General features: G+C 34.0%; 3 protein-coding genes across 3 annotated transcripts; all 3 read right to left on the bottom strand.

Moving 5' to 3' along the window:
• Positions 1-636: 636 nt before the first annotated feature.
• On the bottom strand, positions 637-1340 carry LOC108195203 (uncharacterized). Its single transcript, XM_017362157.2, has one exon. It carries the CDS (start codon positions 1252-1254, stop codon positions 733-735), a length of 522 nt encoding a protein of 173 aa, XP_017217646.1. The 5' UTR covers positions 1255-1340; the 3' UTR covers positions 637-732.
• A 1423-nt stretch (positions 1341-2763) lies between these two features.
• On the bottom strand, positions 2764-12889 carry LOC108194038 (V-type proton ATPase subunit H). Its single transcript, XM_017360929.2, has 11 exons — positions 12746-12889; positions 11766-11891; positions 11107-11209; positions 10962-11031; positions 9983-10048; positions 9762-9879; positions 6659-6820; positions 6275-6400; positions 6013-6138; positions 4961-5140; positions 2764-3281 (listed from the first exon to the last, which is right to left on the bottom strand). Exons 1-11 carry the CDS (start codon positions 12779-12781, stop codon positions 3033-3035), a joined length of 1362 nt encoding a protein of 453 aa, XP_017216418.1. The 5' UTR covers positions 12782-12889; the 3' UTR covers positions 2764-3032.
• Positions 12890-14330: 1441 nt separating this feature from the next.
• On the bottom strand, positions 14331-17882 carry LOC108194292 (uncharacterized). Its single transcript, XM_064080745.1, has 5 exons — positions 17373-17882; positions 16627-16911; positions 16324-16511; positions 15201-15414; positions 14331-14884 (listed from the first exon to the last, which is right to left on the bottom strand). Exons 1-5 carry the CDS (start codon positions 17733-17735, stop codon positions 14450-14452), a joined length of 1485 nt encoding a protein of 494 aa, XP_063936815.1. The 5' UTR covers positions 17736-17882; the 3' UTR covers positions 14331-14449.
• Between the last annotated feature and the right edge of the window lie 839 nt (positions 17883-18721).

Raw genomic sequence — 18721 nt, 5'->3', positions numbered from 1 at the left:
AAGACCCATAAAGAACCGTCTATAACAAACAACAAGCTCCTGATCTTAAAGATACGGAATGCCTAACTTTCATATTTGCTTTTTATATGAAATTATATTTAATAGGATTTTTTTACAAACCTGTTTTTTGTAAACCAAAATTCTGAAAATGATATTTTTACACATGTGTTTATTTAAAAATTTATATTTACAATATTTTAAAAACAACTTTCTAAACCCGTATTTGTGAGAAAACCCCAAAGAGTTGATATACACAATCCTTTTTGTTTTATCTTTTTGACATTTCTACCTCGAGCAATGCTAGGTACCCCAAAATATTTTCCCAAAAATTGTTACCAAATGATGTGGCAAACAAGTGGAGAGTTATGATTGGGTGATGAATGAATCTACAAGGGGGCCTCATTATTTTGGGAGTAAATGCAACCAATCAGGATTAGACACCTCATTTGGGAAAAAAATTTGGGACAATTTTTTGGGGTCCCTAGCATTTTCCTTTCTACCTCTCTTTAGCATTTGTTTAAATTTTCTATCAAAATTTTGTGTAGTTAATGTTAATAGATCAGGGGACACCTAAAGCTCAGTCTTCTACATGTTGGACTAATTTCTCAAACCAAACAAAAACACAAATCTGTAATATGCCAAAATAATTGAGCATAAATCTTCAATAAACCAATCGAATCAAATAAATAATATTACAATCACATGAATATCAAGAGATTTAAATACACAACCTTAAACCGGGTAAGGCAGATAATCCAATTCTTGTTGAACCTTAGCACTTCTCTTCACCTCCACATTCTCATCCAACGAATAATATTTCACAAAGAAGGCAAGTGTTAAAACAATCCACTCCAAACAGAAGATCAAAACACACAATCCCCCAGCCAATTTCAAGATCATGACACCATCTTCTTCTCTAACATATGATTTCAGTTTACCCAAAAAGTCCTCACTACTAGTGAAAATTAGCACCGAAACAGAGCCCTGAAAGATTGCGGAAAGCACGGTGACCATCATGTGTGCAGCATACCATTTTCCGGCGCCGGAGGAGGCGGCGGCGCAGCCCGCCACAGCGCCGCCGATGGTGAGGATGTGGAGGAGGATGAGGAAGAAGCCGACAAGCGAGGGGATCAAGCGGAGAGAAAGGGTCAGGAAAATGCAGCTAGAGGCTGCGCCTAAGAGAATGTAGTTTGCGAAGAGGAAGATTTTTTGAGTGGGATGTGTTGAGGAATCGCCGAGTGTGAGGCCACCCATTTTGGAAAATGTTGAGTTGGGAAGAGGGTATTTGTGTATTTTGGAGAAGGTGTGGTTGATTGTTTGATGTGGAAGGGGAGGGAGGGAGGGAGTGGTTTAAATAATGGTGTGAAGTGAAGATGATGAGAGGTGTTTAAACGGTCATATTTGAATGTATGTGACCGTTGTGGTGGAGCTGGAAAGCAATTCTAACGTTCCCTGTTTTTGTCAATTAGTATCATTAGAGCATCTCCAACGGCGTTGGCTATAATCGTTGGCTAAATTGGATCTGTAAAACATCATGTAAAATTTGCTGAACCTGTAAGACATTTTGCTACAATGGTACTGACTATATTGATTGGCTATAATTTAAAAATAGTATGTTATTAATATTTTAAATTGTTAAAATAGAATATATCAGTTCAATATGGTAATAAATGATGTACAATCTTCCTACAGATTTTCTTACAGACCTGTAGAGGTTCGACAAATTTAGCCATCCATAGGAGGTTGGCTAAATTTATAGACAACAGCTCATCATCGTTGGAGTTGTGTTTTTGGAGCTGTTGGTTAAATCTTTTTATTTTAAGTATGCAACTCACCTTTTAGCTAAGGGTTTTAGATGGTTGGAGATGCTCTTATTACTCAAGTTTAATGAACAATCTATTCGAACTTCAAAGTTAATTAGCATCAGCAATGAACGTTCGAAAAAGAGTACCAATAGTCCAATACCATCTGGATTATTCCGTGACCAAACCCGATATTTTAAATTGAATTCATTGGGTGAATAATTTTCTTAAAAAAAACTGATTAGTATATCTAAAGGTTTCAAATTTCCAATGACGTTGGCTATAATTGTTGGCTAAATTGGACCTGTAAGACATTATGTAAAATTTGCTGAACCTGTAAGACATTTTACTTCAACGGTACTGGCTATATTGGTTGGCTATAATTTTAAAATAGTATGTTATTAATATTTTAAATTGTTAAAATAGAATATATCAGTTCAATATGGTAATAAATGATGTACAATCTTCCTACAGATTTTATTACAGACCTGTAGAGGTTCGACAAATTTAGTCATCCATAGGAGGTTGGCTAAATTTATAGACAACAGGTTAGCATGGTTGGAATTAGGTTTTTGGAGCTGTTGGCTAAATTTTTTTATTTTAAGTATGTCAATTCACCTTTTAGCCAAGGGATTTAGATGGTTGGAGATGCTCTTACAGGTCCAATTTAGCCAACGATTATAACCAACGCCGTTGGAGATGCTATGAGGTGTACTATAAGTTAGAATTTTCTGTGGAAAAGATCTCCGATCAAAGAAATGTCACTATCTAGTTAAAGGACCTGCAAGATGTTCCCGAAATTTTGAATAATAAAATTTATATCTGAAATGGTCCGAAGACCTGAATTCCTTCTATTTCATTTCCCCGCAATGCCATTATCCCTTTTATCTTTATCTGGTACAAACACTTTGGACATACTGAAGATTATGTAGTATGAACTATGAAGGACATTTAGCAGAAATTCGCAATAGTTTATGTCCTGGATTAGATTTAGTAAGTACAATGAAAATAATAATCGTTCACTTTATTGTATAGTACTACAAAACAAATAACTCTCCGAAATAAATTTAAACAGCCGAGTGACATGACCCACATCTTTTTTTTTTGCTAAATACATGACCCACATCTTTACCTCTCACATTATGATGATTATTAGAGCAAAAAAAATGCACAATCAGGTCATATAAATTACTTTATTCCGAAAAGCCAAATATATTTTCAGGAATGATCTCAGACCTGCAAAAAACTTGCGTACTTGGCACCAAGGAATAGCCTCTGGATGCAAAGCAAGGCATTTTTGGTGACCTCCGCATTCTCATGGTTCATCAATTTCATTACCTGCTCCTTTGCTTTTAGGTCTGTCACTATGATCCGACCAGCAGGGTGGTACTGGATGAATTGTGAGAGATCATAGCAAGCAACAGCAAGTGATCTTGCATCACTGGATGTGCCCAGAATTGTAATGAGTACTCTAAGAATCTGTCAAAGCATGAGTGTCACAATAATTTTAGATTCAGCTAATCCGACACAACTCTGTTGACAAGTTATTAAGATCGAGCAAAATCACAGTTTGCAACTGATGGAAGAAGAGACTAAGGATTATCAGGATCTAATGTACACATGAATTATTATAAGTATTAAAATAGTGAAAAATCTAAGGAAGATGGAGTATCTATTATAGTGTTAGACACCTACCCTTATTAAATTATACTATATAATATGAATATATGTAGGCTTGAATCATACTCCCTCCGTCCCCCTCATTTGTTTACATTGGGGGACGGGGGCTCGGCACGCATTCTAATGCTCTTATAAAACGTAGTTTGATAAATTATTTTGAACTTTTTTTTCTTCCGAATAAAAGTTTGATGTTTATATTTTTATACAAAAAAGAAATTTTCCAAAAAAAAGTTGTATAACTATGTTTTATATACGCCTTGAAACGCGTGTCGAACAGTGTAAAAAAACTGTAAACAAATGAGAGGGACAGAGGGAGTATGATTTAGATACATATGCATGAGGTGCTTCGAGTATCAAACTCTAGTTCTGACTTGTAGTATTCTTAGTAAAACTACTCTCAACCCCTGCACACCCACCAAGACAAGAGACATTTGTAAAAGATTAAAAAAAAAAAATTACTAAATAAAGATTAAAAAATTTGATGCATACAGGGGCTACAACTTAAGTTTCTTTCAGAAAAACTGGAAGATCCCGATGTGACGCAAGCCTCATACATTATCGCCTTTAGCTCTAATCATCTGGCATTACATATATTAACTAACTATTGAAAACACAATGTAATTCCAGCTTTTATACATTAATGACAAATTGTACCCAACAGGTCTGTAAAGAATTTCCCAGGCAATAAAGTATAAACTCATGTTTACTAATCCTAGTTGTCATACTTTGGTGCATGCTTATCTACCAAAAGAAAGTATTGTAGTGAGAACATGCAACCTCATCCAAAGAAAGTGTTAAAAGAGGGATAAAAGCTAGCTATTATTGTTCAATGGAGTAAGGATGGATCACCTTTTAATACCTAAAGCTCTACAACCTAGTTAGAATTATTAGTATCTTACCGTTGCAATTGAAAAAAAGAGAGACAAAAGATGAGGTCCCTGGGAAATTACCAATGAAATCTACCATAATATTGTGAATATAGAAAGAGGTTAACTACTCAATATATTGAGGCAGACCACAAGTGCTATGCATATGCCTTTCGGTTTTTCTTCTTATGATTGATATAAATTTCAAGACAGGGAGGACGGTTAGATAATAAGAAAAAAACTCTATTGATAAAGTGTCTCAAAATGTTCTCAGTTGATGCACATGCACACTATTTGCAGTGTAAAAACCCTTTTAAAAACATTCTAACTTTATTTTATAGTAAAATTTGTTTAACAAATTGCTATTAACTTGGGTAATTTATGTAGCATGGACATGTTTGTAATCAACTTATCTGGATATCATTAAACAACTGATTAAGGAATAGGTAGTTGAATATCACCTTGTAACATTAGGACAGATACTTCTTTATCATAGATAAAATAATGGGATCTAAAGTACTTGAAGAGTTACTCGAAATTTTCAAATAGAGCAAGTGTATGTCAAATCAGAATTAAGTTATGCCAAAATACTAGCAATAGTACAAGCTATACCTGGAAATCATTCTCTTCAAAGTTAGAAATGTTATCTCGCCAGAATATGGAATCTTTGTGCATGGGGGACCAGTCAAGCTGCCCCAGAAGGACTTCCTGCTTGTACTTGTCAAAAGAACTTAACTTCTTAATCTTGTCTTTCAATCCTTCATCCAGTTGATTCAGAGCTTCCAACAGATCCTGGAAAAGTCAACTAATGCAATTGAATAAGAGTTGCTGTTTTAAAATTAAAAAGCAAGTATATAGGATAATTGATTCTAGGATATAGACTTAAAAACAGGATTCACTCTTTACAAACTCATTGTAGGGATTTTATGGAAGTCTACATATTTTACATTAAATGCTTTATCGGTACTCTTATACTCTATGTATTTCCTTTGTTACTTAATTGAAGAAACTTGTAAAGAGCATGTAATTAAAACTTAATATATTTCATCTGGTTATAGTTGCTTGACCTTGTAGGGAATGTCTTTATGGAAGTCTGCATCTTTTATGTTGAATTTTTTTGTCAGTACCTTCTAAAGAGCATTCACTAAAACTAAATATATTTTACTTAAATCTTAGTTTCTTGATCTCTTTTTCAGATATCAACAAAACTAAAAAACAAGAGCCATCTCAAGTATTAGTTGTAACAAGGTGGTGCATAAAGCAACTAATAATCATCAGGCTTGCAGACGGATTAAGATATACGTGTTAATTACTTCTACTCAAAAGTTAGTCGTGTCAAGTGAAAGCTGTAATATAAGATGCCGAATCAAGCAGGTAATAAATAATAGGCTTCCAGAGGTATTCAAATACTACTGCACTTACATAGTTGAAAATTTTGGATAACAGATATCAGTTAGAAAACTCCAGCAAGATATCTATTAACTTGACATATTGCAGATAGTAACATGTCCTAAGCAATGTTACAAGTTATAACAAAATCTGAGAATGAATATGCGCATATTCCATCTATTATGTTATACGACCAGATGTTTGATGTAATGACAATATCTTTTCTACAGGTTTATTACACTTCTAATGCTTTAAGATAATAAATGTTTTAACACCTCATCACTCCATGCTTGCGCTTTCAAATTCTGAACAACTTGTAGCAATCCGAGGTCTACCATTTGAGCACCAAAAGTACCTTTAGAAAGAAGATTCTTGAGTGTCAAGACAATCACCCGGACAACCTACGCGCATTTAGACATCAAACATATAAACTCAAATTGATGAATTTAATTGGTATGTTATCTATTGATTGAACAGCTAAATGCCAAGATTGATATTGGCAAAAATGTGATCTACGTAGAAAGAATAAGAACTTACCTTTTCTTTTGTTGAACCTTTGACGACCTCAATTAGACGCTGCAGGCTTCTAGAAGTAGCCAAGTAATCAATTGCAGGTTCGTAGAATGACAAAAGCCAAATGGAAAGACATGTTTCATAAAGGAGCTGTTAAAAAAAAGAATTGCAATCACATGTTCTGAACTAGGGACTAGGGAGAGCATGTCAGAGTGACCAAGTAAAGTTATTTGAGCCTGACTAGATGAAGTCAACATAGTACTAATGGTCACATATCTGTTTCAACAATTAAAGCTAAATATTATTAAACTTAGACTATGCCTTTAATACGAGGGAGGGACTGAGATTTTCAAATTGGCCTAATATTGCAAAATTATTGTGTGATCCAAAAACAAAATGTGGGGTTACCTGCATAGATTGCTGAGTGGAAGCTGGCGAAATCAGAGGAACAAGCAGCTTCACTCCATCTGCTTGTACAAATGCTGATCTAACATAAGGCTCTTTCAATAATTTTGACAGACAACTGATAGCTGTATGAATGTTACAGCTTGCATGCGAAGGCTGTTTGAGCTGCACAAGCGACCCAAAATTATAATAGCATTTATAAAAAGCTTAAGCAAGTCAAGGTTTCTATATTTAGAAGCCTAACCTGAGTCTTAAATAATATTTTTCCAGAAATGAAAAGAACATTTTAAATCTTAATTTAGATCTTGCTTATGGCTTACAAACAGTTCTAATAAAGGAATTGTCCTTTACATTATATGCTTTAAATAATAAAGCACGGCAGTGAGAGTCCAGAGGTGTGGACAGAAAGGAAATGGAAAATAGTTATAAACCTTGAAGATATAGAAACCATTGTACTCTGCTCCCCTTGGCACCATACTCAGCTTTTCGATATAATTAGGCAATAAACAATTTTTTCATTTACTTTTATCTTGAATTATCCAAATACGAATCGTCAACTACATTTCAGAAAAAACGGCTTCTACTGCATAATTTAGAACACAAAAACAATCTCATTTTGGAGCTCCCCAACTTGACATGTCAATTATATCTAAGATAAAGACTACATATCCAAACGGCAAACAGTCATGAATCTCAATTAAAATTTTCAGTGTCGGGTTATTACCGTATTGGACTTTCCTATTTTCAAATGTATTCGTCTTGAGATATACAGAAGAACCTTCTACTTAGAATATTCAATGAATCGAGTTTAATTAAATTTCCAGGAGTACCACGGGATTCTAATTCTTACTCTTCTACATAATCGTATCAGTTTACTTCTCAATATATATGAGTGTTCGACACAATATGATATATGATATAGCTTGAGTAAGTTTCTCCTCTCCCGTACGACCATACTGCGGTATTGTCTATTGTTTACTAAAAATTGGTTTTAAGACAGTGAATCTACATTCGGGTTTCAAGGTTAATAGGCAGGAATCTAAATTTTATTACAACGGAGATCCGCCATTACAATTGTCTATTGAGTTTTTATATCTGCCAGCTGAATAGAAGATCAAGTCATCATAAATTCACTGTAGGTAACTTAGATTCTTCAAAGAGGGAAGAAAAGATGCTGTATCCTGATCATATGTAATATGTATAGTATGAGAACAGGCAACACAACTTTGAACTAATAATTAAGTTCAACCACAAATATCCTCTAAATCTATTATTTTACAAATGATCTAGTATACAGGAGTTAAATGTCAACTTTACCCATGGGAAAATACAAGTACCGATTTCCAAAAGTCGATGGAAATACCTCAAGCTCCATACTATGTCTAACCACAAGTCAGTGCGTTTGATAAAAGATCTATTTGGGAATGTTTATACATCGTCTTTTAAATATAAAACTATGTCTACACATGCGTCGAACAAACGCGTCCAGAGCTCCAAGCTAGACAGGTATAATATGGCCCTAAGAGCATGTCCAACGCAAGCCCAAGTGCAGCGTTGGAACATGTGAAATGGATCCGATTTCTACATTCAGCATTGGAGCATATATATAAGAACTGTCCCAATCCCACTAGCCCAAGTGCCAAGTTGGAACATGTGAAATGGATCCGAATTCTACATTCAGCATTGGAGCATATATAAAAACCTGTCCAAGTCTCACCTTGCTGGCCTGAGACCAGTACAGTAGTTGGTGTGATTTTATAATATTTTAATCTACTCCTATATTTTACATAAAATGAGTTTAATGTAATTGTGGGGTCAGGTAGTTTTATTATGTGCCCTGCGTTGTAACTCTTTATCAATTCTTAGCCAAGCCTAGTTTTTGCCTAACTTGTATATCGTAGGGGCCCAATAGAATAGGAAATGGCCTCTGTCATTGCCCAGCTCTAATAGGCTCAGCAAATTGAACAATCAATTATAAGGACACCAGGACATGTTTTAATTACAAATGAGTCTACAAAGCGATATTTGGGTCTTTTAGTTGGCTGTGTAGTAATTTGTTGATCCATTTGCTAGCACGCTATCCTCTCGATCCACAAAGTTCTAAAATGGGCTAAAATAAGTGTATTATGAATTTTGCATAACATAAAATGGTTAGAACACATGTTTAAGAGAAAAAATTTCACATCTTCTTAACCTGAAATGGCTCCGTCCTATTTTTAGCAATTGGAGGTATATGCTCACACTCCTTTCCGTTAGGTTCGGTGCGGTTCTTAACATGCAAAGGATAAGGTTATCACCACATGGAAACAGCACACAAAAGCCCACGCTCACATACATACGCACATAAATATAGAGAAACAGATATTAAACCTCAACAAGCCAGCATTCTCTTATTGCAAGAATCATTTATAGTATATACTATAGTTCCCTTCACCTATGTCTACTTAAGTGGCCACTTGGAAGAGACCTAGGATCTAGGATATGAACATTCTAATATAGGTTATTCTCATTATAATATCTCATAAAAAAAAAAATATAGAGCATTAGAGCCTCAGCAGTTCACATGCACACCAAACACACTCCCACTTATAGGTTATCAAAACGATAAAAAAAAAAAAAAAAAAATTAAAACAAGTGATCTCTATCAGTCTATCTATTTATTGATAGGGTATCTATTTATATATATACAAGATTTTGTCATATATTAATAGTATTCAGTGAGTAGTTGGATAATAATTAAAATGTATTGTTTTATGACATGAAATAAGAATTTTATAAAGTTGGAAGAAATTGAGCACGCAGAGTTAATTTAGACTTGGATTAAAAGGAAATTCGGTTCAAAATTCTATTCTTCTAATCATGATTTTATTTACTGATGATATATCATATTAATTTCATAAACTTTTATGAGTAATTTACTCATATTATAGTACTCTATATATCTTAAATCTCATCAAAGATTCACTCTCAATCACATAACAATTTTTAATTTATACATGTTAATTATTGTTTAATATATTATTGCACAGGCCGTGCAATACTTGTATAAAGAAAAACACAAAAAGTCAAATTCAAAGTAATTTATAGTATATGGTTATCAACGAACCTGAGCACAAACCCAATCCAACTGTCCTCTCAGAACTTCCTCAACAGTGGTAAGTTTCTTCTTGGAATCAGAAGGCTCACCATTCATGAGTGCAGCATCCTGAGCTTTTAATCTTGCACTAATATGAAATATCATGTTTGTAAGAAGTATGGTACATCGAGTCAATATTTTGTCTCTGAATAGTTCTAATTACACTGTGTAATGATTTATAACTCAAGTACCTTATTATCAAGGTAAGTATGTTACAGCTTTTCTCTTGTATATACCAACTTCCCTTCCAAAGCAATCTGAAGCAGACAATACACTGTTTAATTAGTTGCAGCTGAAAATAGATTACCACAAAATATGCTGGTATAATGCAACAGATTGTATCATAATGACTACTTGCACTGTTCAGTGAATAAGAAACTGGGATCCGATTTATGATAATAGAACAGAGAACAATCATTGTTATGGTCTTCTGTTGAGATGATCTCATAGGCAGCGGTATACAAAGTATCTTCATATTTTGCATAGAACATTATCAGAAGACGATATTCGGATACTGCAAGAGACTGTCCAATAACTTTTTCATGTAACTGAATGGATGGAAGTCACTAATTTTATCATCATATTCATTTGGTTTTAAGATCTTAAATTAATACATAGGGAGAAAATCTTAAGGAGATTATTTACCAATCCTACTTAATAATCCAGTCACTTCATTCAGATTTTCCAGTTTTACTTAAAGCACCCAAATGTAGGCAATCCTTTTCAGTTGATCTGGGGCAGTAACGGATACACATCAGCATTTACTATTACTGCTGTGTAAGGATACTCTACACTAAATTTTGACATCTAGTGAAATAAAAAAAAATTACAGTTCAAATGACAATCAACAAATGTATTACTTGTAAGTGTATAACTAGCTAGGTTTCCAAAGATATAAAATCAGAGTTTCAGCTTTAAGTATAAGATGTCTGCTCCAGCAATTTCAGTTGCTCATTACAGAGCAATGATAAATAACTGATATAGTACTCTAATACTTTCAGGAAACCTTGAAGAAGGTAGTTAACACTAATAAATTGTTTAAGCATATTCAGGTGGATATGCAGATCAGTATAGAGAGGAAAGGAGACTTAAAAAACCAAAGATGCAACCACTTTTCTTGTATCAAGTTTGGTGGCTAACATTTACAGATAGACAGTTCAATAACCAGACCTTAAGAAAGGTTCATAAGCTCCACTTCCAATGGACTTGTCATGAAATAATCTGGCTCGTGCAGGGTTTTCTGCATATATAAATTATTGAGATGGTAAAATCTAATTTGTATTAAAACTCAAATTAGTATTCATCACATTTTTACCTGCTAGCATTTCATCAATTAAAGCCAGTACATATTCAACTGTTTCTTCTTTGAAGATCTCTTGCAAAATAGTTATAAACACTCGAACATAAGCCGGACCATCCTGTAAGAGAATTACTTCATATGAAGCTCCGTTGATTATAACTCATTAAATAATTACTAACCAAAATTTCTAAGATCAACAAGAGACATCTTTAGAGAGAAGATGGGATAGAAAAAGGTGACTCGTCGAAGAAACTAGATAAAGAACAATCATAGGCTGTGAGCATGTGACAAATGAAGATAATCAACAATTAATGAGATCTTTTCCATTTTGATGATGCTGAGTTCTTTTTTTTTAGAGAGAAATGATGCTTAGTTAGTATGTGTGACTATTAAGTCTGGTCCACAGGAAAAGGTTAGACAATAGAGTTAGGGTTGATTTAATTTACAAGATGAATAAATTTATAACATTCTACACAAACTATAATCTCACTTATATGATGGGTAACTACTATGAAGATAAAGGAGTTGTTACCACATTTGTATAGCATTGCAGTAGTAGTAACGTGTCAATTGTCATACACAGTTCACCGGAAAAATAAAAAATCGGAGCATTTTATGTTGAAGGACACTAATACACCTAGTAGTATCAGATAAAAGTTCAGGTAAATCATTACTTCATCCAGCAACTGCGCCTTGATACTTTGAGGCTTCTTATCATAACGCTTTAGCAATTGAAGGCCTGTCCCAGAAATGAGCTTAGTTGACATGTATGTTTCCCATGGGATATCCCTCGTCAAAATCTTAACAACAACAGGAGAGAAATTAATACAAGCATAGCAACACAAGCCTGTATAATAATAAATTAAAAAATATATATTAATAAATAGTTTATGTATGGTGCTCTTAAACTTTTCTTCTTCAAACTTACCTAATTAATTAACCGAATCATACACTTGATCTCCATTGCATTTCATTATACTATCCGCGATACTATTTTTAGAAGTACATTGTTTTAGCTTAAACCTACAATTGAACCTTAATTTTATGTAGCATCTAATATTCTGTTTATAAAAAGCCCATCCTTATTAACACAACAATATTTAAACAAACTATCAAGCATCCTATTAGCGAAATCCAGCCATATATTTTAAAAAATAGACTATACTAGTTCTTATCTCAGTTACGCTCAAACTATATAACCCAATTATTTATCCAAAAGTACTCAATTATACTACTCCCAAAGCCGATTACATTTCAATTGCAGCTAACCCCATTGTACCAAGCAACCGATGATCTTCTGCTGAACTTAAATAAGTAAAAGATACAATGACTTTGATGATAAACACAGAATTTGACGAAGCAGAGGTAAAAACGCCAGAATACATTTATCATAATTCATAAGCTTAACCTGTGATCATGCATAGACAAAGTAATGATAATGTCCTGGTTTATAAATGAGTAAAACTAATCAACAATAACTTGTCGAGAAATGTTTATGGCAATCTAGTAATAAAAACACATACACACACAATTCAAATCTTGGAATGAAGACACAAATAGGAAATGGAAGTGATTTGAATGAATTAATCTATACGTACAATTTTGTTGTTGTAGTGTGTGTAGAGCGAGAGTTATAGCAAGGAGAGTGAATCACCTGGTCGGTAGTGAGGTCAGCTTGATCCATGGCCATTTTTTGATGTATCTCACTTCTCAGTATGTGTTTGTTGTTCAAGGCGCAGGTGTGTGGATCTTTGATTCTTTGTATCACTCGCACGGCTTAATATTTTTTTTTTTTTTTACAATGCAGGCTTATATGCTTTACATTAGCATCTGTTCAAATCTCGGGGTGAGGCAGACTCGAACCCGGGTGTACCGAGACAACAGAGGATATGCACGGCTTAATATGTTTCTCTGTAGTATTTTCAATTTTTACTTTAGAGATATATCCAATTAAAGTTTTAATGATTTTTTTTTTCATTTATAGAATGTGAGGGTAGGTATTCAATTAAGATTTTAAATTACAATACAAAATCTTATGATATTCAATCAGAATTTTGAATTATGCTTAAAAATTCAATGTATTCAATTGGGATTGTTTAAAATTCATCTAAATCTGATGGTATTTAAATGATGATGGATTTTTATGAATTTAATGAAATGATGGATTTTATGGTATTATGTTTTTTTGTCATAATTTTTTTTGTGACGTTACTTAATGTATTTTAAATTTTTTGAAATTTTATCTAAATTTATGAGATTTTGAAGCATTGTTGTTAAAGTCTAAAAAATTTGTACAATACTTTGATATTTTATTAAAAATCCACATAAAATCAAAATTATATACAATTTATTGATTATTAATTGATTTTTTTCGAGAAGACTAGGTTGATTAATCAAAATGTAGGAGGGCGAGAAAAGAGAAAGTTACAAATGAAGAAGAGTTGGAAAAAGAAATGAAGAGGCCTTCATTTGTTTATTGATTAAATACAACTTTTGTGCAACTATACTAAGAGGGGTGTATTGGATTGGGATTTTAAAGCATTTTTTTGCATTCATGAAATCCGAGGGTATTCGATTGGGATTGTTTGAAATCTATTAAAATCTTGAGGTATTCAATTGGGATTTTAAACTATGCTACAAAATCTAGTGGTATTCAATTGGGATTTTAAATTATGCTTTAAAATCCGATGGTATTCAATTGGGATTGTTTAAAATCCATTAAAATCTGATGGTATTCAAACGCTGATGGATTTTTTTTCATTTCATAAAATGATGGATTTTGTGGCATTCTTCAGTGTATTTTAAGTTTTTTGAAATCCCACCAAATTCAATGGGATTTTGAAGCATTGTACCTAAATCCTATCAACTCTGCGACATTTCATCAAGAATCCGCAAAAAAATCAAAATCCCATACAATCCATTAAAATCCATAGACTAAAAACAATGCATTAAAATCTCAATCGAATACACCCCCGTAAATCAGATTCAATTTTTTTCTTGAAAAAATCAAATCATTCTTAAAAACATGTCTTTGCAAATTTATAAAAATTATATCTTTACAAAGTAATTAAAAAAGTATGCATTCTCAAGAAACCTTTTTTTCCCCCTCCAAATCTTATCGACACACTTTATCTTCACTCTTTTTTCTTTCAAACTTTACCCTGCCTTCATTATATTTCCATCGGTGTTTTTTTTTTCATACACTACATTCTATTTTCCTAACCAAAACCCCCACAAAATGTTTACACCATTATTTGCAGAAAAAAAAGAAAAGAAATTTATGGGCTATACATGCACAAAAATGTTTGCCAGCTTCAGCTTCACATCATCATGTTACTACTATTATTTATTCATCCATCTAAAAGTAGTGCTTAACATTTCCAATATCTCGAAATGCAGTCCTTCTATGAGCTACAAATTCAGTCTGTAAATTACTACTAGTATTCTCTTTGCCACCACCACCACCACCACCACCTTTCTGGTTAACCAGCCGGTGAAGATTGTCATTTTCCTTTTCCTTCACTTTCCGAAAATATATTCGCTTTTCTTTTTCGAGTTGTCTGCCTAATGAAATTGGAGCAACATCCATCTGTTTCATGTGACAAACAAGTTTGTGCTTCTCCTTCTCAAGCTTTTTGGTTAAAGGACTTGACTCCAAATCTTCCGGGATCACTGTCACTCTTTTTGCTTCTGTTTTCGTCTTTTCGAGCTCTTTCCTGAGCGCAGATACTTCAGTTTCAAGCTCCTTTGTCTTGGTTTCGGATTCCAGAGCTTTTCCTCTCCATTCTTCTACCTATAAAAGACTCGAAAATTATCCCCAGGCTTAGCAATTTAAAGAAACACATTAAAATGAAGGTCTGATGCAGTGAAAAACACATGGCTGAATTTTTAGTAATCTGAAAGTTTATGCAAACATCTTTGCTTCTTGAACTTTAGAATTGCAATAAATCTGACACTACATTTTGTACCGTGTAACATTGTATTAGTACATGACATTTTATTTGGCGAGTTCTTATAGCAATTACAATATAGAAGTTGCTACATGAGTCTGAGAGCAGAACAATTGTGAAGACGTATAGTATAATTCATATGTGTAGCCTAAAACTTACCGAAGCTTGCAGTGAATGGATCTCATTATCAGAAGTGAGTGCTTGGCCTTCCCAAAAATCCCGAGAATTCTGGAGTTCTTCCATCTCGGATCTTACTTTTGCCAACATGTCTTGCATTTGAGACCATTGCTCTGTCTCAGCTCTCACTTGTTCTACAATCCTTCTCACCACGTCTTTGCAGCGCCCTGAGCATATTTTCTCCTCAAGTGACACTCTTTCCTGTCACATTAACAGTTTCGCTTCAATACATTTTACTTTCACATGATTACATTGTGCACTTTCAGTATCACTATGTAAACGTAAAATAGAACAGCCATAAACTTTTAAGAACTGAACACGAAGTCATAGTATAAACGTCTTTACCACTAGGCTGTCCCCCATCCTCTCCCGATGTTGTTCATGAGATTTTAAAACCCTGTTTTGCTATTTTATCGGTGCATAAATTGTCATCCCAATAGACAAGTTCAACTATTAGACTCCAATGATTTCTAGAATAATGACACTAAAGTATGAACATAATAACAGTCAGAAAATACGGAAAATGGCCATCATGGCAGAAAATTACAACAGCTTATCAGAGCACTTTATTGTTTTAACTTTGAAACAGGTGCCAAATATACAAGCCAAAAGATTTGTTAGTATATCTTGTTTTTATCCCAGCCAGTCACATGCATAATGCATAGATGTTTCAGTTATGAGCTCTTCACAAAATTTAAATTGTCTTGAGAATTGCACGATGGTGTAATAATGCAACTGCTGTCAACACTGAGACTATTTATTTGTAAAGGTTCTGCATTCACTGGAATTGCCATAATGTTTACATATTAATGAAGCTCACAAACTGAACTTTGCCAAGAGTAAAAACAAAATAAGATGAGAGAGTGATGAACCATAGTGGTCCAGCTATACATGTACCAGCATATAAACATATAATAGAAATTTCAAACAGATTCTGGACACTCCACTACAACCAAGGCCAACCATGCAGACAACATAGACTAATTAATTAGATTTTGTACTTTTAATAATCTAATTAGATGTCAGGACAATGTACAGATAATTAAGTAAGAGTTGTGCATTTGAATTAAATAATATTTTAGACAAATTGAGAAGACTTAGAAACTTTGCCTGATGCTGTTGTCTGGTAGAGAAAGAAGAGGAATCTAGATGATCAATTCTCATGGAAGTAGAAGCAGAACTACTGGCTACAGAACTGTTCCCTGTCGTCGAGAGCATCGATCCGTATTCCTCCTCCATTCTATCTAGCATCCCCTTTGACACTCCCTCCATCTTCATTCTCAGTACCTCTACCTGCACAATATTTATTTACTCAATATATCGAGGGTTCGAGCCTCAGTGGAGGCATCCTTGTGACTATTCGAATAAAACTAACATTAGTATCAAATGAGATGTACGTGAATCTTACCTCACTAAAATTCGGATTGCTTTCATGACTTGTGTCAATAGACAACATACTTGTCTCAGCCATTTCCGGAGTCTGTTGAGTACATTTTTCATCAGATAATCCCCCAAGCTTTTCCAACTTCTTCTGCAAAATCGCGGTTTTTCTGTCAAAATTGCTACACTTTTGAGCCTCATAGTCTCCAACTCCGTAGCTTCTCTGAATTTCCTCTAGCTTCTCGGATAATTCTTCGATTTCTTCCTGCAAAACCACTCCCACATTCTCCCCTTCATAGATTTTTTTCCTTCCCTGCAGATTAATCATCATATTCGTCACTCAACTGAATCTTAATACTAATATTAATCCACATGACTTATTATGATTACATGATTATTCAAGAAGGAAAGAGAATTTCCCCAACTGTAAATTCCCAGTACAGTTAAATTAAATAGAAAGCAACAAAAAATTTAATGAATTATTCAAATTTTAACTTTCTTCTTTTGTCTTTTCTCCCTTTTCTCTTTATTCCCACATAAACACAAACTGTCTGCACATCATTCTTTAACTCACTTTTTAGTTTTTCACACACAAAAAGTAAGAATCAAACATTAACCAGCTTTTCAAATTTGAACAAAAAAATCAAAACTATAATCACTTCCACAATTATAGATAAGAATAAAATTCAAACAGAAATACCGAGCATGTTTGGTTTGGTTTGATTTACCAAAACCCGAAAAATACCCGAAAACGAAAAATAACGTAGCACTTACAGTGACCAGAGCGTTGACAGCAGAATGGAGAGTCCTTTCCATCTTAACTCGATTCCTCTCCAGTTTCTTCAATGCAAACTCTCTTTCCATTCTCAAAAAATTGCACTCAGCCCTCAGCATTTCCACTTGAAACCTCCACTTCTCCGCGGCAACTCCAGTAGTATTATTCGCGACCACAACGTCCGGAGAGGTCCTCGAGAACTCGCGTTCTTGATCAAACAAGCTCTCGAGCTTGCCCTTGTAGTAGTCATTTCTGTTAGGCTTCATGGCTGCGTTTCGAGATTTTTTCCGGCGAGTTTTTGCGGTGGGGAGGTTGAGGATTTTGTGCGGTGGGGGTGGGTGGCGTTTGGGGTTGGTTGACATGGTGCGGTGGGAGTAAATTTTGAATGAAACGGTAACGAGTTTGTGAATATATAGACTGAGAGTGAGGTTGGGTTTAGTGGCGTGCAGTGCAGCCTCGTGGAATGAAAACAACAGGGAAAGATTTTGAAATGGAAAAAGAGGGTCTTGCGTGGCTGTTTTTTTTTGATTTAAATCGATGAAAATGTGAAAGCCCTTGTTTCTCGTTGGATTTTGTGCCATATATGACTCGATGTAGTTACAAAATTAGTTATGGATCTTTATGCTTTTTTCTTCTAATTTGAACTAGTTTGATGATAATTATAAGGGTTTGTCTAGTGTGTGCCCATGGGCACATTCTAAGCGCGAAATTTTATAAGTTTGGGAGGTTTTGATTGGTGTGGTTGTTGCATTTGTAGGGGGGTCCACCATTATTAACATGCAAAAGCCAATCAAAACCTCCCAAATTTATAAAACTCCGCGCTTAGCATGTGCCCATGGGCACATGCTAGAAAAACCGTAATTATAATACTACTCTTTTTGGCTAACAGGGATTAGTTAGAACTTAGCATAAAAAAAAACTTGATTAGTTAGAGCAAGTCCAATACATTATTTATCACATTACCTGTACTATAAAATAATGAATCTTGATGAGTCCTTCAATTTTTATGTTGCGTTCACTTGGGGAGAATTGAATGAAAAATTGTATAGAATTTTCATGGAGAAAGAAGAAAGTACGAGACAATAATAACTAAATATGAGCGAGTTAAAACTTTTGAAGATGATAGGGAAACATGATGAACAAATGAAATGAACATTCCTTCCAAAACATGTAGTTAGTTTTGCAGTTGAAATGATTGAATGAATACAAATTAATATTATAAATAATTTCTTTAGTCACCCCTAATTTATAGTAAAATTTCATTTCATTGTCTTCTCGTTCCATTCAATTCAAGTGAGATACTGTCCAATTTCATTTAATTGAAGTCGCATATAAATTGTATTGTATA

This window comes from Daucus carota, chromosome 7 (genome assembly GCF_001625215.2).
Source record: "Daucus carota subsp. sativus chromosome 7, DH1 v3.0, whole genome shotgun sequence".
NCBI classification, from domain to species: Eukaryota; Viridiplantae; Streptophyta; class Magnoliopsida; order Apiales; family Apiaceae; genus Daucus; species Daucus carota.
Note: the sequence above shows the minus strand (reverse complement) of the source record. Positions and strands in the feature narration are given on the sequence as shown.

Coding starts and splice junctions, on each gene's coding strand:
- LOC108195203 (XM_017362157.2), bottom strand. CDS start 1,254: ATGGGTGGCCTCACACTCGGCGATTCCTCAACACATCCCACTCAAAAA.
- LOC108194038 (XM_017360929.2), bottom strand. CDS start 12,781: ATGGCCATGGATCAAGCTGACCTCACTACCGACCAG. Junction 11,892..12,745: donor CTGACCTCACTACCGACCAG/GTGATTCACTCT, acceptor GTTGTTGTTAAG/ATTTTGACGAGGGATATCCC. Junction 11,032..11,106: donor AATTGATGAAATGCTAGCAG/GTAAAAATGTGA, acceptor TTATATATGCAG/AAAACCCTGCACGAGCCAGA.
- LOC108194292 (XM_064080745.1), bottom strand. CDS start 17,735: ATGTCAACCAACCCCAAACGCCACCCACCCCCACCGCACAAAATCCTC. Junction 16,512..16,626: donor GCAATCCGAATTTTAGTGAG/GTAAGATTCACG, acceptor AATATTGTGCAG/GTAGAGGTACTGAGAATGAA. Junction 15,415..16,323: donor AGACAACAGCATCAGGCAAA/GTTTCTAAGTCT, acceptor GTGACAGGAAAG/AGTGTCACTTGAGGAGAAAA.